Genomic DNA, 12,986 nt, shown 5'->3' on the forward strand with positions numbered 1-12,986 from the left:
GTGGGACTTGCTGCTTTCCTACTCTGGTAGCGTAGTAGGACGATGGGAGCCAGCAGCATCGCCTTCACTTGTGCCACGCTACAGGTGCAAGCACGCTATCAGTCCAAACACGCAGTGCACTCAAGGTCACCGGCACGTTTCAACTTTCATGGTTCCGTTGCCTTTCAATGTTTGCTTTTTTTTTTTTGCTCAACAAGTCGTTCCGTTTTCGTTGCCCACACACGTATCATAGTAAGTACTGTATAACCCATCCCCTGTGACCTCTCATCAAGGTGATACTGCAAAGCATTCCTGGGGGCCCCAGACCTATGGCTCGAGGCAGAGCCGGAGATCTCTCGCGACGGTATATTCCTCGCAAACCAGCTTTTTCTCAGCGCTCCCCGGCCAGCCTCCTGCTCTGGACCTCCCCGAGCGCCCTCGTACCACTTAGCAGGGTGACGGCCGCGACTGCACCCATGACCGGTAGCACCTGGAACAGGTTCCAGGTCGTATAGTACAAGAAGAAGACAAACTCCATCGCCAGTACGGACCCAAAAAATGTAGCATGCGACAGCGGCGCGGCGCCGAAAGCCTTGGAGAGGTGGTTCAGATTTCCGCCGAGCGCGACCCACTACGGACAACAGTTAGCAATGAATCTGTGACGTGGAATCTGGGAAGGAAGTTGGAGAAGCAAAGAGGGAGAGTGGAATGGAGGAGGAGCGTACGCCGATGAGCAGGGCCGGTAGTGTGGCAATGACAGCAAAGCCAAAGACGAGCGACACCAGCTTTGGTGGGCTCTTAGGGTCGGGGCGGAAGATGTGATGGATCTCGGGCTTCTTGCCGTATCGAAGGGGCTTCTCGTATGTTGGGGGTGGGATGGCGGCGTCCTGCTCGATCTTGACGTCGAAAACGGGCGCATCGAGGCCTTGGGCCGATCCAAAGGAGGCCAGAAGGACGGACGCCTTGAGGGGCTCGGTAGCGACGCGGAGCTGGATGGGGAGGTCCTTTTGCGACTGTTGTCCCGCAAACATCAGCAAGCTTGTCCCCAACTCGTAAACGTGTTCGCGGCGCCTTACAATCTGAACAACCGCCTTCCCTGTCTCCTTCACCGCCAGCGGAAATGGTGCTTCGAGCCCAGACTCTCGCTCCTGCAGCACCAGGAATGCTTGGTGCGGCCGCTTGCCCTTGCCATTCTCCTTGGCGGTCAGGATCAGCTTCAGTGTATCGGCGCTTCCAAGGGAGATGGGCTTTGCGAGAGGGCCTTTTTGACTAAGACTGTAAACGGAGGGTGGTGTTAGTATTAGCGTCCATCGTGCGCCCGGCTTGCTTGATGTCGTGGCTCCGCATACCTCTCCTTGATGGAATCGCCCTTCTTTGCAGCAACCTGCACGCTGCCGTCGTCAAAGCCCCAAGCAGAGGCGGCTTGAGTAACGCCTGCTGCAAGAAGCAGCAGTGCTGGGGTAATTGACTGTATAAGCCGCATTTTGGGTGGGTGTCGTGGGAGCTAGAGTGATTGCTTGCTCGTCGTTTAAGAGCGGCGACTGAACGGCCAAGGCTGACGACGGTAGATTCCGAAGCTCTGGACACTTGTTCAGCTCTGGCACCTGCACAGCTAACGTTAGCTTGCCAAGACAACTCGCTCCTTGGGCCAAAGTACGGATAGTTCCGTACAGTTTGCACTACGCCAAATCCGGCTAGCGCAGCATCCAAGCTTGGCGATCAATCCCCCGTGCCGAGATCGTACAGAGTAAATCCGAGCAAGCACCCAGAGTACTCGGGCACACATGCAGCATCGAACAATGCAGAACCGCAGGACCTCTCCAACCTTGCACAGGTGCCTAGATCGATCGCCGGGGCGAAACTCTCGTGGTAATGACGTTATGTGTGGATAAATGCCGATAAGAACGGATTCTCTTGGGATTCTGTTGGGAACTTGCAATGAACAGCGAAAAGCATAGAATAGGGCACAGTTATGTCTCGCTTTCATTCCGTACCTCAGCTTCCTTAGGGACTCCCAAGAACATAGCCAACCTTGGAACCGTCTGCTTCTTTTCAGCCTCTTTGCTCTCGAAGCGGTGTTGGCTAGTACGCAGTACAGATGTCAATATTTACCCTTCTATACAGGGATACTTCGATCGTATATGGATTGCTTTTTTTTTTGCCGCACCTGGTTGTCTTTCCAGGCCCCGAAACGTTAAACCGAACACTGGGTGAGGATGGGAGGTCCTCTCGCCTGCGTAGTCAGACGAGGTAGAATACGCATCGAGCTATACTTCCGTCCAAGTCCTTGGGGGACCGCTTATCGCGACAGCTAGCCCCGCCGCTTTGTTGTTGAATGGGTGCGGGGGGGGGGGTTGCACTTGTATCCAGACACATCACTCCACGCCACACCCGGATATCCGGCCAAGGCCAAATCAAGAAATACATCGGGGCAGACGGCTTTGGCGCGGAGCAGTTCAGTGTTTCCCAACACTCCGCCGCCACGACAGCCTAGAAGGAAGAGGCGAAATGCGGCAAAGCCAGATACGAAGTTCAGCGGCGGTTGGGAATCGAATAGACTGGATCTTTCCCTGGCGGGGTTTCTCGTATGCAAATCTGCATGCAACCAACCCTTTTGACTAATAATCGGCATGTCATGGCGTACCTTAGCGACGCTGACTCCGTACAGACTTGGTAGTATGATTTGGTAAACACTAATTAGAATAGGTAGGCAATTGAGCCGGTATCGCCCATTTTCCCACCACATCACAGACGCCCAGAGAACAAATGCACACTCCAGCAGAGCAGCCCACCCGGGCGCCCGCCAAATGGCATCCATCAGGGCACTCGACGCAGATGGCTCCTTCAGCGCAGCGGTGCCTCGCCAGTATCCTCGCCGCCATCAGAGACGTGGATGGATTCGCCGCCTGGAAACGAAACGCCGCACAGGCAACCCGGATGAACCGAACCCGAGATTGGATGGACAAATACGTCATATACGGCATCAGATGAACGTACCGCTGGGGTAGTTCTACCAGTTCGTGTCAGAACCCCGCTCGGTAGAAGAATCGTTTGTTGCTCTCTGTAGCGTACGTATTGGTCCACAAAACAAGTGGGCCATTCCCGGTCCTAGCTTGAATGCTCTCAGCGGTTTACACTAGTGGATAGTAGCGTGGTGTAACTGACCGGGGTATGTGCACTCCTGTAGTGTATACACTACTACTAGTTAGTAGGCGCTGGCGACGGGCACATGCACTGCTCAGAACCCAGCACGCGTTGAAGAAGACATGACCTGACGATGACTCCCTGCGATCGGCCTGATTTCGCTCGCCGGAGAGAGACGATCTAGCCGTGCCGCAGGCGCCGCTCGCTTCAAACAGCACCCTGCCTCCTTCTCGCGATCCTCACAACAGATTCCAAATGCAGGGCTGCGTCGCGGAACTTGCAGTCGGTGCTGTGGCTGCTGATCCCTGCTCTACCTGCTCTAGCGGAGCGAACGCGGGGGAACATTGGAACATGAACCGACAAGGATGTGTAAGCTCGAGCCTATCACGAGAGCGTCCCCGATTGAGCTGCCAAGCTCGGCCAATCCAAAGCAGCCGGTGGCATCGGGAGCTTCCATGACGGATCCGGGGCTGCTGGGGCCGTTGAGCCGTTTGCCTTTAAAATCACGGCAGCGCTGTTTCTTCCTTCAGTGCCGTTCTCATCATCCTTGACCAGCTCAAAAAGCCAGCCTGCGCTCGCTCGTTTTGAAGAAGTTGTTTTGGGCTTGATTTCCTTTTTTATCCTCACTTTCGTTTGTGCAATTCAGCCATCGCATTGAAGCAAAGCTTGGGTATATCCCTCGCTGTAATTGTCTAATTTCTCCGTATTGGCTCCGTAATCATCCCCCCTGATTCCTGATCCCTGAACCCGGAAAGCTTCATCAGACGAAGGTAAGTCAACAAACAACTTGACAAGTGCAGAAATGCGGGCTCCGTCCCCACGCCACCTCCATTGTTCTTTCCTGTTTTGCTGTCCGGCTTCGAGGTCCGAGTTGCTCACACAATATCCAACCACAAGTGGTCCGGCGCCCCTTCATCAATCTGAGCTTGGCAACTCCCAGATACCGCAACTCACCTCCAACGAGCTCCCCCGTCAGCATCCGCAATGGTTTCTTTCCGGACAACACTCCTGGCGCTCGCCAGCGCCGTCGCCGTCTCGGCCGATTACTACATCGACCCCGACACGGTTCCCCTCTCGCTCCGGAGTAAGCTTAGCCCCCCGAACTGAAAATTTCTCCAAGCGGCCCCAGCGGGAGGACTGACAGTGGCGTGACAGAGGCGTGGTGCAGCAACCAGCGGAGCATGTGCAAGCCCATCTGCCTTGACATGGGCGCGAATGGCCCGACATTGGACAACTCTTGCGACCCCGTACGTATCCCCCGGATATTGCGAATGAAATGAGAGTGAGGAACAGGAGAGAGAGAGCCATGGCAGACAAGCTAACCGGTGCCTTGACCAATAACAGGAAACCCTCACGTACGGTTGTGTCTGCAGCGACGGCAAGCAGCCTAACGTGTCCGAGTACACGCTGACGTTGCCGTACTACGTGTGCATGACCTGGGTCGAGCAGTGCGTGGATGGGTGCGGCAACGACAACCAGTGCCAGTCGGACTGCCAGGAGAAACACCCTTGCGGTGCCCAGAGCCCCAAGAGGGCCAACACGACGCAGACGTCCTCGTCCACCACGGCTTCCGCCACCGCCACCCCGACCGACCAGGTCTTCGACGGCCTCGGCGACGGCTCGGACAACTCGGATAGTAGCAACAAGGGCAATGCGGCCGGCGCCCTGCGCCTCGGCGACTCGTATGGAGTTGCCCTCCTGGCCGGTAGCCTGTTTGCTGGCTTTGCCCTGGTGCTCTAGATGGTTTCAATCTAGGCGACAGCGAGAATCGGTAGATGGAAGTCGGGAAGTTGGTGCGAAGTCAAACGACTGGTTGTTGGTCTTAATAAAGGCGGGCCGAGAAAACCTGGATCTGCCCAACAGGTCCTGTGGTGGGAAGTGGTTGGTTCATTGGCAGCGGCGTGCCCCACGAGTATACAGATAGGAGGGGAAAGTATAGGTTATGGCTAATTTCCTGTTTGAAACAGACTCAGACCAGAGAGTTTTGTGTAGTAATACTAAGGATTACAGCACAGGCGCAGCACCGGAGTAGCATGAGTACCTCCCGGCCCCTCTTCCAAACCATGCTCTTGAATGTTTTAGGACCAAAGATCTTCCATCTTCCTCTCTCGAACAAGAACATATTGCCCCATAAAATCCTTTGCTGAGGAATGTAATTTTTGTTAGTCTTCTGCATCGTGTTATCCCCCCCCTTCCTTCTCTGAATTGCCATTCGTGCCTCATCAGTGCTCCCCTTCCTCCTTCTGCTGGTCTTCCTCTCCCTCGATATTCCCATCCTTGTCCACGTTTTTCCCAGCCGCTACCCTCGCCTCTTGGGCCTCGGCGACGTTCTGCCTCGAGGCTCGAGCCAGGTCAGCCCACTTCCTGGCCTCACCAATGGGGTCCGCCCACTGCTCGGGCCTCCGCCTGCCTCCGGGATACACGTCGTTCAGGTAGCTCTCCCGCTCCCTCGCGAAGGCCAGCAACTGCTCCTCGGCACCCCACTCCCCCATCGCCATGAGCCCGACAGGCAGCATGCCCTCGCCTTGCTTGGGCTGGATGTACCCGGCCGGGAACGACACGGCGGGGCAGCCGCTAAAGTTGGCGAGCCAGGCGTACGTCATGTTGCGGATCGACATGTTCCCGTCGAAGAAACCGTACTTGTCGTCGCCTTCGGTAATGGGCCAGCCGGCCATGGGCGTCGCCGGGCTCAGGATCATCATGCCAGGGTACTTTTCCCATAAGAAGGCCAAGTGCTGCATGATGACTTGGCGGATCTGTCCGTACTTGAGGAAGTCAATGGCCGGGGTCTGCGAGCCCGTGCCGATGACGACGCGATTGGGATAGTTGAGCATGTCGAGGAACGACGAGGGCGTCTCGGCGCGGTTGCGCGCGTCGGCCGCCGCCTCGGTGACGCAGATGGCCGAGTGGGCTAGCTGGCCCTCGCGGAGGAAGGGCAGCCGGATGTCGATGACTTCGTAGCCGAGCGCGATGAGGTGGTCCAGCGACTGGTCTAAGATCCCGAGCACGTCCCGGTCGACCGTGCCGCCAATCCACTCTCGGCAGATGCCGAGGTATTTCTTGGCCGAGGGTTCCGGAGGCGTGGACACGGCGAACAAGCTCTGGACCGGGTCTTCCGGATTCGGCTGTGCCATGAACCGGTAGGCGATGGTCAGGTCCGCAGCCGTCGATGCTATGGGGCCGAGGGCGCACACAGACGAGCTCATGTGACAGACCCGGTTGTGCGTGGGCTTGAGGCCATAGACGCCGCAGAACGCAGATGGGATACGGATACTGCCTCCTAACAAGGGAGATAAGAGAGGAGAAGACGAACACGTCAGAGCATTGCCTTAGCGGTTTAGCTCAGCTGACTCACCTGCGTCCGATCCAACAGCGATAGGCACGAGCCCAGCAGAGACAGCAGACGCGCAACCCGATGACGATCCGCCTGGGTAGTACGACTTGTTGTACCAGTTCCGAGGGGTTCCCGTTGTTGGCTTGAGAATGTGTGCTGTTAGTTCACGCTTTCCATGACAGGGTATGCAGCTGTCAAGGTGCTCACGTTGCAGCCAGTCGTATCTACCATGCTGTTAGCAAACGGCATGATTTAGAAACGGCGGGCCAGAAAGAGGGAAGAAAGAACAAAAGAAGAAGAAGGAGAAGAACGCACCCATGCCGATCTCGTGCTGGTTTAGCTTGCCCATCATGATGGCCCCGGCCTCCTTCAACTTCCTGACAGGCCAAGCTGAACGTTCTGGCAACGTGTTGAAGTACTTGTGGGCGTCATTCACCTTCATACCCATCAAGGACGCGTAGCCTTCGACATCCACGTCGTCCTTGACGCCGAAAGGCACGCCGTCCAAGTAAGAGAGCGGCTTCCCTTGAACCCAGCGCTCGGTTGACGCTGCGGCCGCCTCCAGGACATCCCGGGCACGCATCTGCGTGAAGGCGATGGCGTATTCCTTCGGCTCCGGCTCACGGTCGCGGTCGATCAGCGGCAGCAGAGCCTCTACCACTTGGGTCGGCGTCGCCGCTCCAGACTTGTAGAGCTCGTGGTAATCCGCGATCGAGGAGAAGCGGCCGGCGAGGCCCGCGGGCTGGGGCTGGACCAGCTCCGGCGGGACCTCGAGCGAGCCGCGCGGGGTGGTGCTGCTGGAGAGCGGAATGACATCGGGCTGGGCAGATGGCGCCGACGTGTTTCAGTACACTGCCCCGGCGGCATGTTCTCTGTAACCCGTACGTACCTGGATCCGCCACGCGACGCCCTTCAGGTCGGGGGTGAACTTGATTTGGCCGAACTTGGCGTTTTTCCAGAGCAGCCTCTGGATGAAAGCGAAACGTTCAACCCTGTGGCATATGTCAGTAACCTCGCTCCGCACCAAGACCTTCGTGTCCGCTCTCGAGCGTGGGAGAAATCAAAGCAGCACTTACACGAACGAAGCGATGACAAGACCTCGGCCGCGCAGAGGAGGGTTCGTGTCCTTCTCCAGACGGTATTCCAGAGCAGAAGCCGGTGCTTCTTTGGCCCCCGGATGGTTGGCGAAAGCTTGCCGATTGGTGTGAGCCATGCTGCTCGCCTCGACTTCGAAGTGTTGAGACGGACGATAGGCGATGAGTGAAAGCGTTGGCAATCTGATCTTTGATCGGTGCTGATGTCTGATTGAAGCAGCGATGCAGTTCGACAGATGACTATCAACCCTCTGCCCGTTTCATCTCAAGTTGCCACAGGCGCATGTATGCGACTCGGTGCATGTACGGATTACATACATGCTCTGTAGGCAACGGATATACCTGGTAGGTATGTTTCAGCTGTATGGTACTGAATGCAATCCACTACGCTACACGGTCGGTTACGCTACACAGTATTCCGTAAAGCGCGTCGGGTAGTTATTGCCCGATTGGGAATTGCTGGGCGCCATTGGGTCTCGCGCAGCGTTCCCGGCTCGGTTATGGAAGGTCCCCAGGAACACACAGCTGACTCGCTACAAACCAGGAGATCGGTTCAAGGCGCCTTCCATATCTTCGCCGCCCAACTCATCAGTGGGAGCGACTTCCCAAAAACTCCATTGTTATTGCACAGACGGGTATAAGTTATAACCCAGACCCTGAGCTTCACCGCCCGTAGATTTTCACGTGTCAAGCCGATTGGTGTGGATCCTCGGAAGCCAACCGGGGAGCGGCCCCATCTCTGTTGGGATTTGATTCGCAACGAGCGCCATGTCTCAACAATTGAGCTAAGAAAGGCAAGAGAGAATCTTTGTTCAGTGCAGGACAAGGTGGAACCTCTAGCGTCGCTTTGCACTCGAATTAACGACCTCCATCTGCCGAATCCGTACACATCCGCTCGTTGTAATCTGTACAGGACGCAGTTCTCCCGTCACTCGGCTGACAATTTTTTTTTTCTTGCCTGTTCTTCATGTTCCTGCTTCTTTCCCGCCTTCCCCAAACCCCCCCCCCCGGTCGACAAGCAGAAGCGCTCAACCAGGACCCTTGATTATCTGAAGGAAACCCCTTCCTGGCCGCTACCCAATCCCAAGCGCTTCCCGGCGGTCAAACACACCTGCCTTTCAAAGTAGAGCAGCCCCTCGAACTGCAAGTTTGGTGGTTGTTTGCGTCACCACCGGCACACCTCCTCCTACTCAGCAGCCGATCATGGATTTCTACAGCAGTAGTGCGTGAAGCAAGCTCCGCCCCGCCCTTGCTGATGCCCTGAACACGGCGCTCCTGGCCAGAGGCCGTTTACAGATCCCGTCCGAGCTAACCACGGCGCCGCCCACACCATAGGACAAGCAGCCGCCGAGTGCGTCTCGGACGAGGCCCTCATCCACCTCAAGTCCTACAAGTACTCGGCCGTCGACAAGTCGCCCATATCCAACTACATCCTGCGCCCATACGTACGCACTGCCCCGCCCCCGCTCGGCAAGTTTCCCGCGCGCCCCGCGCGCGCCGACCGCTTGCTTTCTGCGATGCAAGACGGACACAGCTAAGATGGAAACAGTGGAACGCCTTTGTCGAGCTGCTGCCGCTATGGCTGGCCCCAAACATGGTAACCCTTCTTGGGTTCATGTGCATCCTCTTCAACGTCGGCTTGATGGTCATCATGGTGCCGGATCTTGAAGGACCAGTAAGGCCCACCGATACGTCTTTTTACAGCGCCCGGCTAACCTCCTTGCCTTTTTCCTCCCCCCCGCCTCCTTAAAGGCACCATCATGGGTGTACTACAGCTTTGCCTTGGGGCTCTTCATGTACCAGACCTTCGACAACGTCGACGGCAAGCAGGCACGCCGCACCGGCACCTCGAGCGGCCTCGGTGAGCTCTTCGACCATGGCATCGACAGCCTCAACTGCACCCTCGCCAGCCTCCTCGAGACGGCCGCCCTAGGCTTCGGCACCTCTCAGTCTGGCGTCTTTACGGCCCTCTGCCCGTGCCTGCCCATGTTCTTCTCCACCTGGGAAACCTACCACACCCACACCCTCTACCTGGGTGTCATTAATGGCCCGACCGAAGGCCTCCTGCTCGCCTGCGCCTTCATGATCCTGTCGGGGTACTATGGCCCAGGCATCTGGACCGAGCCCCTGGTCAAGCTCTTCGGCCCGCGCATCGAGGCGCTCCGCATCTTAGGCCTGACCGACGAAACGCTCGCCCACCTCTCGATCCGCGACTTCTGGGTGGCCCTCATCGTGCTCTCCCTGCTCTTGACCCACATCCCCTTCTGCATCTACCACGTCGTGGAAGCTCGCCGTGCCCGGAACCTGCCCGTCGCGCCCGTCTTTCTCGAGTGGACCCCGATGGTCGTGTACACAATCTCCATCGGCGCCTGGCTGTATTCGCCTTACTCGACCATCTGCTCCGAGAACCACTTGGTGCTGTTTTGCATCATCATGAGCTTCGTCTTTGGCCGCATGACCACCAAGATAATCCTGGCCCACCTCACCCGCCAGCCGTTCCCCTACTGGACCGTCATGCTGTGGCCACTGGTCGGCGGCGCGGTCCTGGGGAATCTGCCCCGGCTGGGGCTGCCGGCCGTCTCGGCCAAGGTCGAGTACATGTATCTGCTGGGGTACTTGGTGTTCGCAGCAGTGGTGTACTTCCGATGGGCGTGGCTCGTGACGACGAGCATCTGCCGCTTCCTGGGAATCAACTGCCTGACGATTCCGTACGAGAAGCAGAGACTGATTCACCAGCAGTCTCAGGGGATCCTGAACGGGATGCCGGCGAATGGAAGGAAGGTGGACTAAATTCCTAGAGAGGACGAGGGAATGATAAACAACGTTCTGAGATGTGGTAAGGGGTCAGGATATAATGGGAGAAATGGAGTAAATTCGATGACCGGCGCTGTGGAATGATGAAGGCATTGGTTTTTTTGCATCAGAGCATGGCGTTTGTATGGTTTCGGGTTGTCGCCGTTGGCATTCATGCATGCGTTGACTCGGCAAGTCCCTTGCCGGCGGGCAATAGCGCTCTAAGCGGTCTTAGATCTTTGGTAATGAGCTGGAATGGTAAAGATAATAGACCACGCGTGCATAGATATCCCTTTCATCGCCGCTCACGAACTCGGACCCGGAGCAGCATTGACCATTCGGACTGTCCTTTAGAAAAGGAAGAGAGAAAAAAAAGGCAAAGTTTATCTGAAGCTTGATCAAGAGGCTTCCACTTCAAAAGGCCGCTACTTTTACACATGGGGAGAACTGTACAAGGACCGTTCGTCACTTAATATTTTCGGAGAAGATGAATAAGTGGTCATGATCCAAGATTATCATTACTCCAAACGTCGTGTCTTCGTTACAGAGAGTGTAGGAAAGGCGAGGCATGCAGCGCGAGGGCCACGGGCCGCGTGGTCATGAGAAGAGGAAATCCTTTAGGACCGGCGAGCCCGAGAATTCTGGGTTCAACAGGATGCAGCTGGGACAAGTGTCAGCATCATAGGTCTCTCACTCTCGCCAACACGTTTTCTTGGAATGAGAAGGTCGGGGGAGAGAGGGACAGGGGAGGGGCGTTCGGGAAGGAGGGGTGGACGAACTTCAAGAAGTACTGCAGCCCGGCCCGCCTCTTCTCCAGGAAGCGCGGGTGGAAGCGCTTGAGCACGCTCTTGGGCGGCAGGGCCGGCACGGCCGCCTCGAAGCCGGGGAAGGTCTGGACCAGCCGCCGACGGAGGTCGTCGAACTCGGAGTAGCGCTTGCGGATGTTCATGCGGGAGCCCTGGAGGCGGGAACCCTGTCAGCTGTAACTCGCTCACTCACACGCACACACATACTCCCCTCTTCTTCTTCCTCTTCCCCTTCCTCTTCCCCTTCCTGTTCCCCCTCCCCTCATGCTCACTTCCCTTCTCCATTGACCGTGACCTAGTAAACTGGAGGAAGGAGGCAACACGAAAAGAAAAAGAAAAAGAAAAAGGAAAAGGAAAAGGAAAAGGAAGAAACTCTTTGAGATCGGTAGACGCACGTTTAAGGTCTCCACCTTGATAATCCACACCACGAACGCTCCGATGTTGGTCGTGCTCCCGTTGACGAGCACGTAGTCGGTCACCTGCACGCTGCGCGCCCAGCAAGCCCGGTTGCGCTCGCGCCCGCGCCCGTGCCGGTCGAAGCCGTTGCTGCGCCGACCTCCTGCCACCGCCCCCGCCGGCCCCACCGACGTGCGCCCGTTTCCCGCCGCGCCGCCGCTGCCATTGACCCCTTCTCCTCCCCCCTCTTCTTCTTCTTCCCCCTCCTCCTCCCCCTCCTCCTCCTCCTCTTCTTCTTCTCGCTCGTTGTCCTGCAACGTGATGGCGCCCGGGGGGAGGACCGACTCGGCGGAGGCGCTCGAGACGGTGCGCGCGTGGCCTCCGTGCCCGAGGAGACGGCCGGAGGAGGAGGATGATGATGATGATGATGCGGTGGCGGTGTGTGGGCGGCGTTGCCGCCCGTTTTGCTGCTGCTTCTGCTGCTGTCGTTCGAGAAGGCGCGGGTTCGTCCAGTACGGGGGGATGGAGGCGCTCGGCGAGACCACTTCGTGCGAGGCGGCGTCGGAGGGGATCGAGACGTCGGAAGCGGCGTCATTGCCGTCGCCGTCCTCCGGGAACAGCGGTGCCCGGTTGGATTCGGGGTCCGGGTCGGGATCGGGTCCGCATCCGCGCTCGTGGGACGTGCTGGCGGCGGGTTGTGCTATGCCATCTTCCGGCGGTGTCTGCTTTGCAGGTTCCTCGGCACCATCGCGGGCGGCGCTGCCGCTGCCGCTGCCGCCGCCGCCGCCGCCGCTACCGCTGGGGGAGGGCTCTGGCAGGTGTACTCGTTGCACCGACTGTTGTGGATGCTGCTCTGAATCGTGTTCCGACGCCATCAGGCCATCCGAAGCAGAAAAAAAAAAGGGCTACCTCATGAAGCGTGTCGATCTGTTCAAGGGCCGCCTATCGAGGCAATGCGCAAAGAAGGCGCAATTGTTGCGGCACAGACAGAGCGCCCGGAGGGGGAGAGGGGGGGTTCGGGGATTCAATTGTCGGCCGTCAGCGCCTGCGGAGCACTAAACTTTTAAGGATTGGAACTGGCGAGGCTGTGTTCCTCTTGGCAAGCTCGTCGTGTTTAACTGTGCACTAAAGAGGACGTCTTTGGGATTGAATGTATAGTTAACTATATCAATAACTGTTCGAGATACTTCCACGTCTGAGTTGGCGAAACACGGGGGTTGTGTGGGACAATGGCACCTAAAATCAAACAGGTTAGTGGGTTCACGCCAAGATGATATCTACTGCTCTGCCGCAGCACTTGAGCGCTGCAACGCATATCGTCACTTGCCCCACTAAAGCGTACCTTTGAGGGACTGGACAAAGGCGACGCATACTTGCCGCCTTAGATAGGTAGATACTGCTGAAGTAGCAATACGATAAGAACTCAATCTTGGATATACA

At 57.3% G+C, this 12,986-nt stretch overlaps 6 protein-coding genes across 6 annotated transcripts; 2 read left to right on the top strand and 4 right to left on the bottom strand.

Annotated features, from left to right (window-relative positions):
• Positions 1 to 370: 370 nt before the first annotated feature.
• P884DRAFT_249128 (Oligosaccharyltransferase subunit Ribophorin II-domain-containing protein) lies at positions 371 to 1,683 on the bottom strand (the record flags this gene model as incomplete). The annotated part of the gene is made up of 4 exons (XM_069440583.1): positions 1,329 to 1,683; positions 1,056 to 1,254; positions 705 to 992; positions 371 to 610 (listed from the first exon to the last, which is right to left on the bottom strand). The coding sequence occupies exons 1-4, from the start codon at positions 1,460 to 1,462 to the stop codon at positions 371 to 373; spliced, it is 861 nt and encodes a 286-aa protein (XP_069294831.1). The 5' UTR covers positions 1,463 to 1,683.
• A 2,424-nt stretch (positions 1,684 to 4,107) lies between these two features.
• On the top strand, positions 4,108 to 4,848 carry P884DRAFT_181095 (uncharacterized protein; the record flags this gene model as incomplete). The annotated part of the gene is made up of 3 exons (XM_069437339.1): positions 4,108 to 4,207; positions 4,279 to 4,370; positions 4,468 to 4,848. Coding segments are annotated over 3 exons (573 nt in total), but the record flags the coding sequence as incomplete, so codon positions are not given.
• A 497-nt stretch (positions 4,849 to 5,345) lies between these two features.
• On the bottom strand, positions 5,346 to 7,040 carry P884DRAFT_208335 (amidase signature domain-containing protein; the record flags this gene model as incomplete). The annotated part of the gene is made up of 4 exons (XM_069438864.1): positions 5,346 to 6,403; positions 6,479 to 6,599; positions 6,665 to 6,681; positions 6,773 to 7,040. The coding sequence occupies 4 exons, from the start codon at positions 7,038 to 7,040 to the stop codon at positions 5,346 to 5,348; spliced, it is 1,464 nt and encodes a 487-aa protein (XP_069294833.1).
• A 156-nt stretch (positions 7,041 to 7,196) lies between these two features.
• On the bottom strand, positions 7,197 to 7,670 carry P884DRAFT_208098 (uncharacterized protein; the record flags this gene model as incomplete). Its single annotated transcript, XM_069438843.1, has 3 exons — positions 7,197 to 7,277; positions 7,347 to 7,449; positions 7,534 to 7,670. Coding segments are annotated over 3 exons (321 nt in total), but the record flags the coding sequence as incomplete, so codon positions are not given.
• Positions 7,671 to 8,754: 1,084 nt separating this feature from the next.
• On the top strand, positions 8,755 to 10,341 carry P884DRAFT_208141 (CDP-alcohol phosphatidyltransferase-domain-containing protein; the record flags this gene model as incomplete). Its single annotated transcript, XM_069438848.1, has 4 exons — positions 8,755 to 8,773; positions 8,887 to 8,996; positions 9,101 to 9,226; positions 9,304 to 10,341. 4 exons carry the CDS (start codon positions 8,755 to 8,757, stop codon positions 10,339 to 10,341), a joined length of 1,293 nt encoding a protein of 430 aa, XP_069294835.1.
• Positions 10,342 to 10,748: 407 nt separating this feature from the next.
• On the bottom strand, positions 10,749 to 12,734 carry P884DRAFT_249142 (uncharacterized protein). The gene is made up of 3 exons (XM_069440584.1): positions 11,546 to 12,734; positions 11,124 to 11,302; positions 10,749 to 11,005 (listed from the first exon to the last, which is right to left on the bottom strand). The coding sequence occupies exons 1-3, from the start codon at positions 12,419 to 12,421 to the stop codon at positions 10,942 to 10,944; spliced, it is 1,119 nt and encodes a 372-aa protein (XP_069294836.1). The 5' UTR covers positions 12,422 to 12,734; the 3' UTR covers positions 10,749 to 10,941.
• Positions 12,735 to 12,986: the final 252 nt, after the last annotated feature.

The sequence above is a fragment of the Thermothelomyces heterothallicus genome, assembly GCF_042370625.1.
Source record: "Thermothelomyces heterothallicus CBS 202.75 unplaced genomic scaffold P884_scaffold_25, whole genome shotgun sequence".
NCBI lineage: Eukaryota > Fungi > Ascomycota > Sordariomycetes > Sordariales > Chaetomiaceae > Thermothelomyces > Thermothelomyces heterothallicus.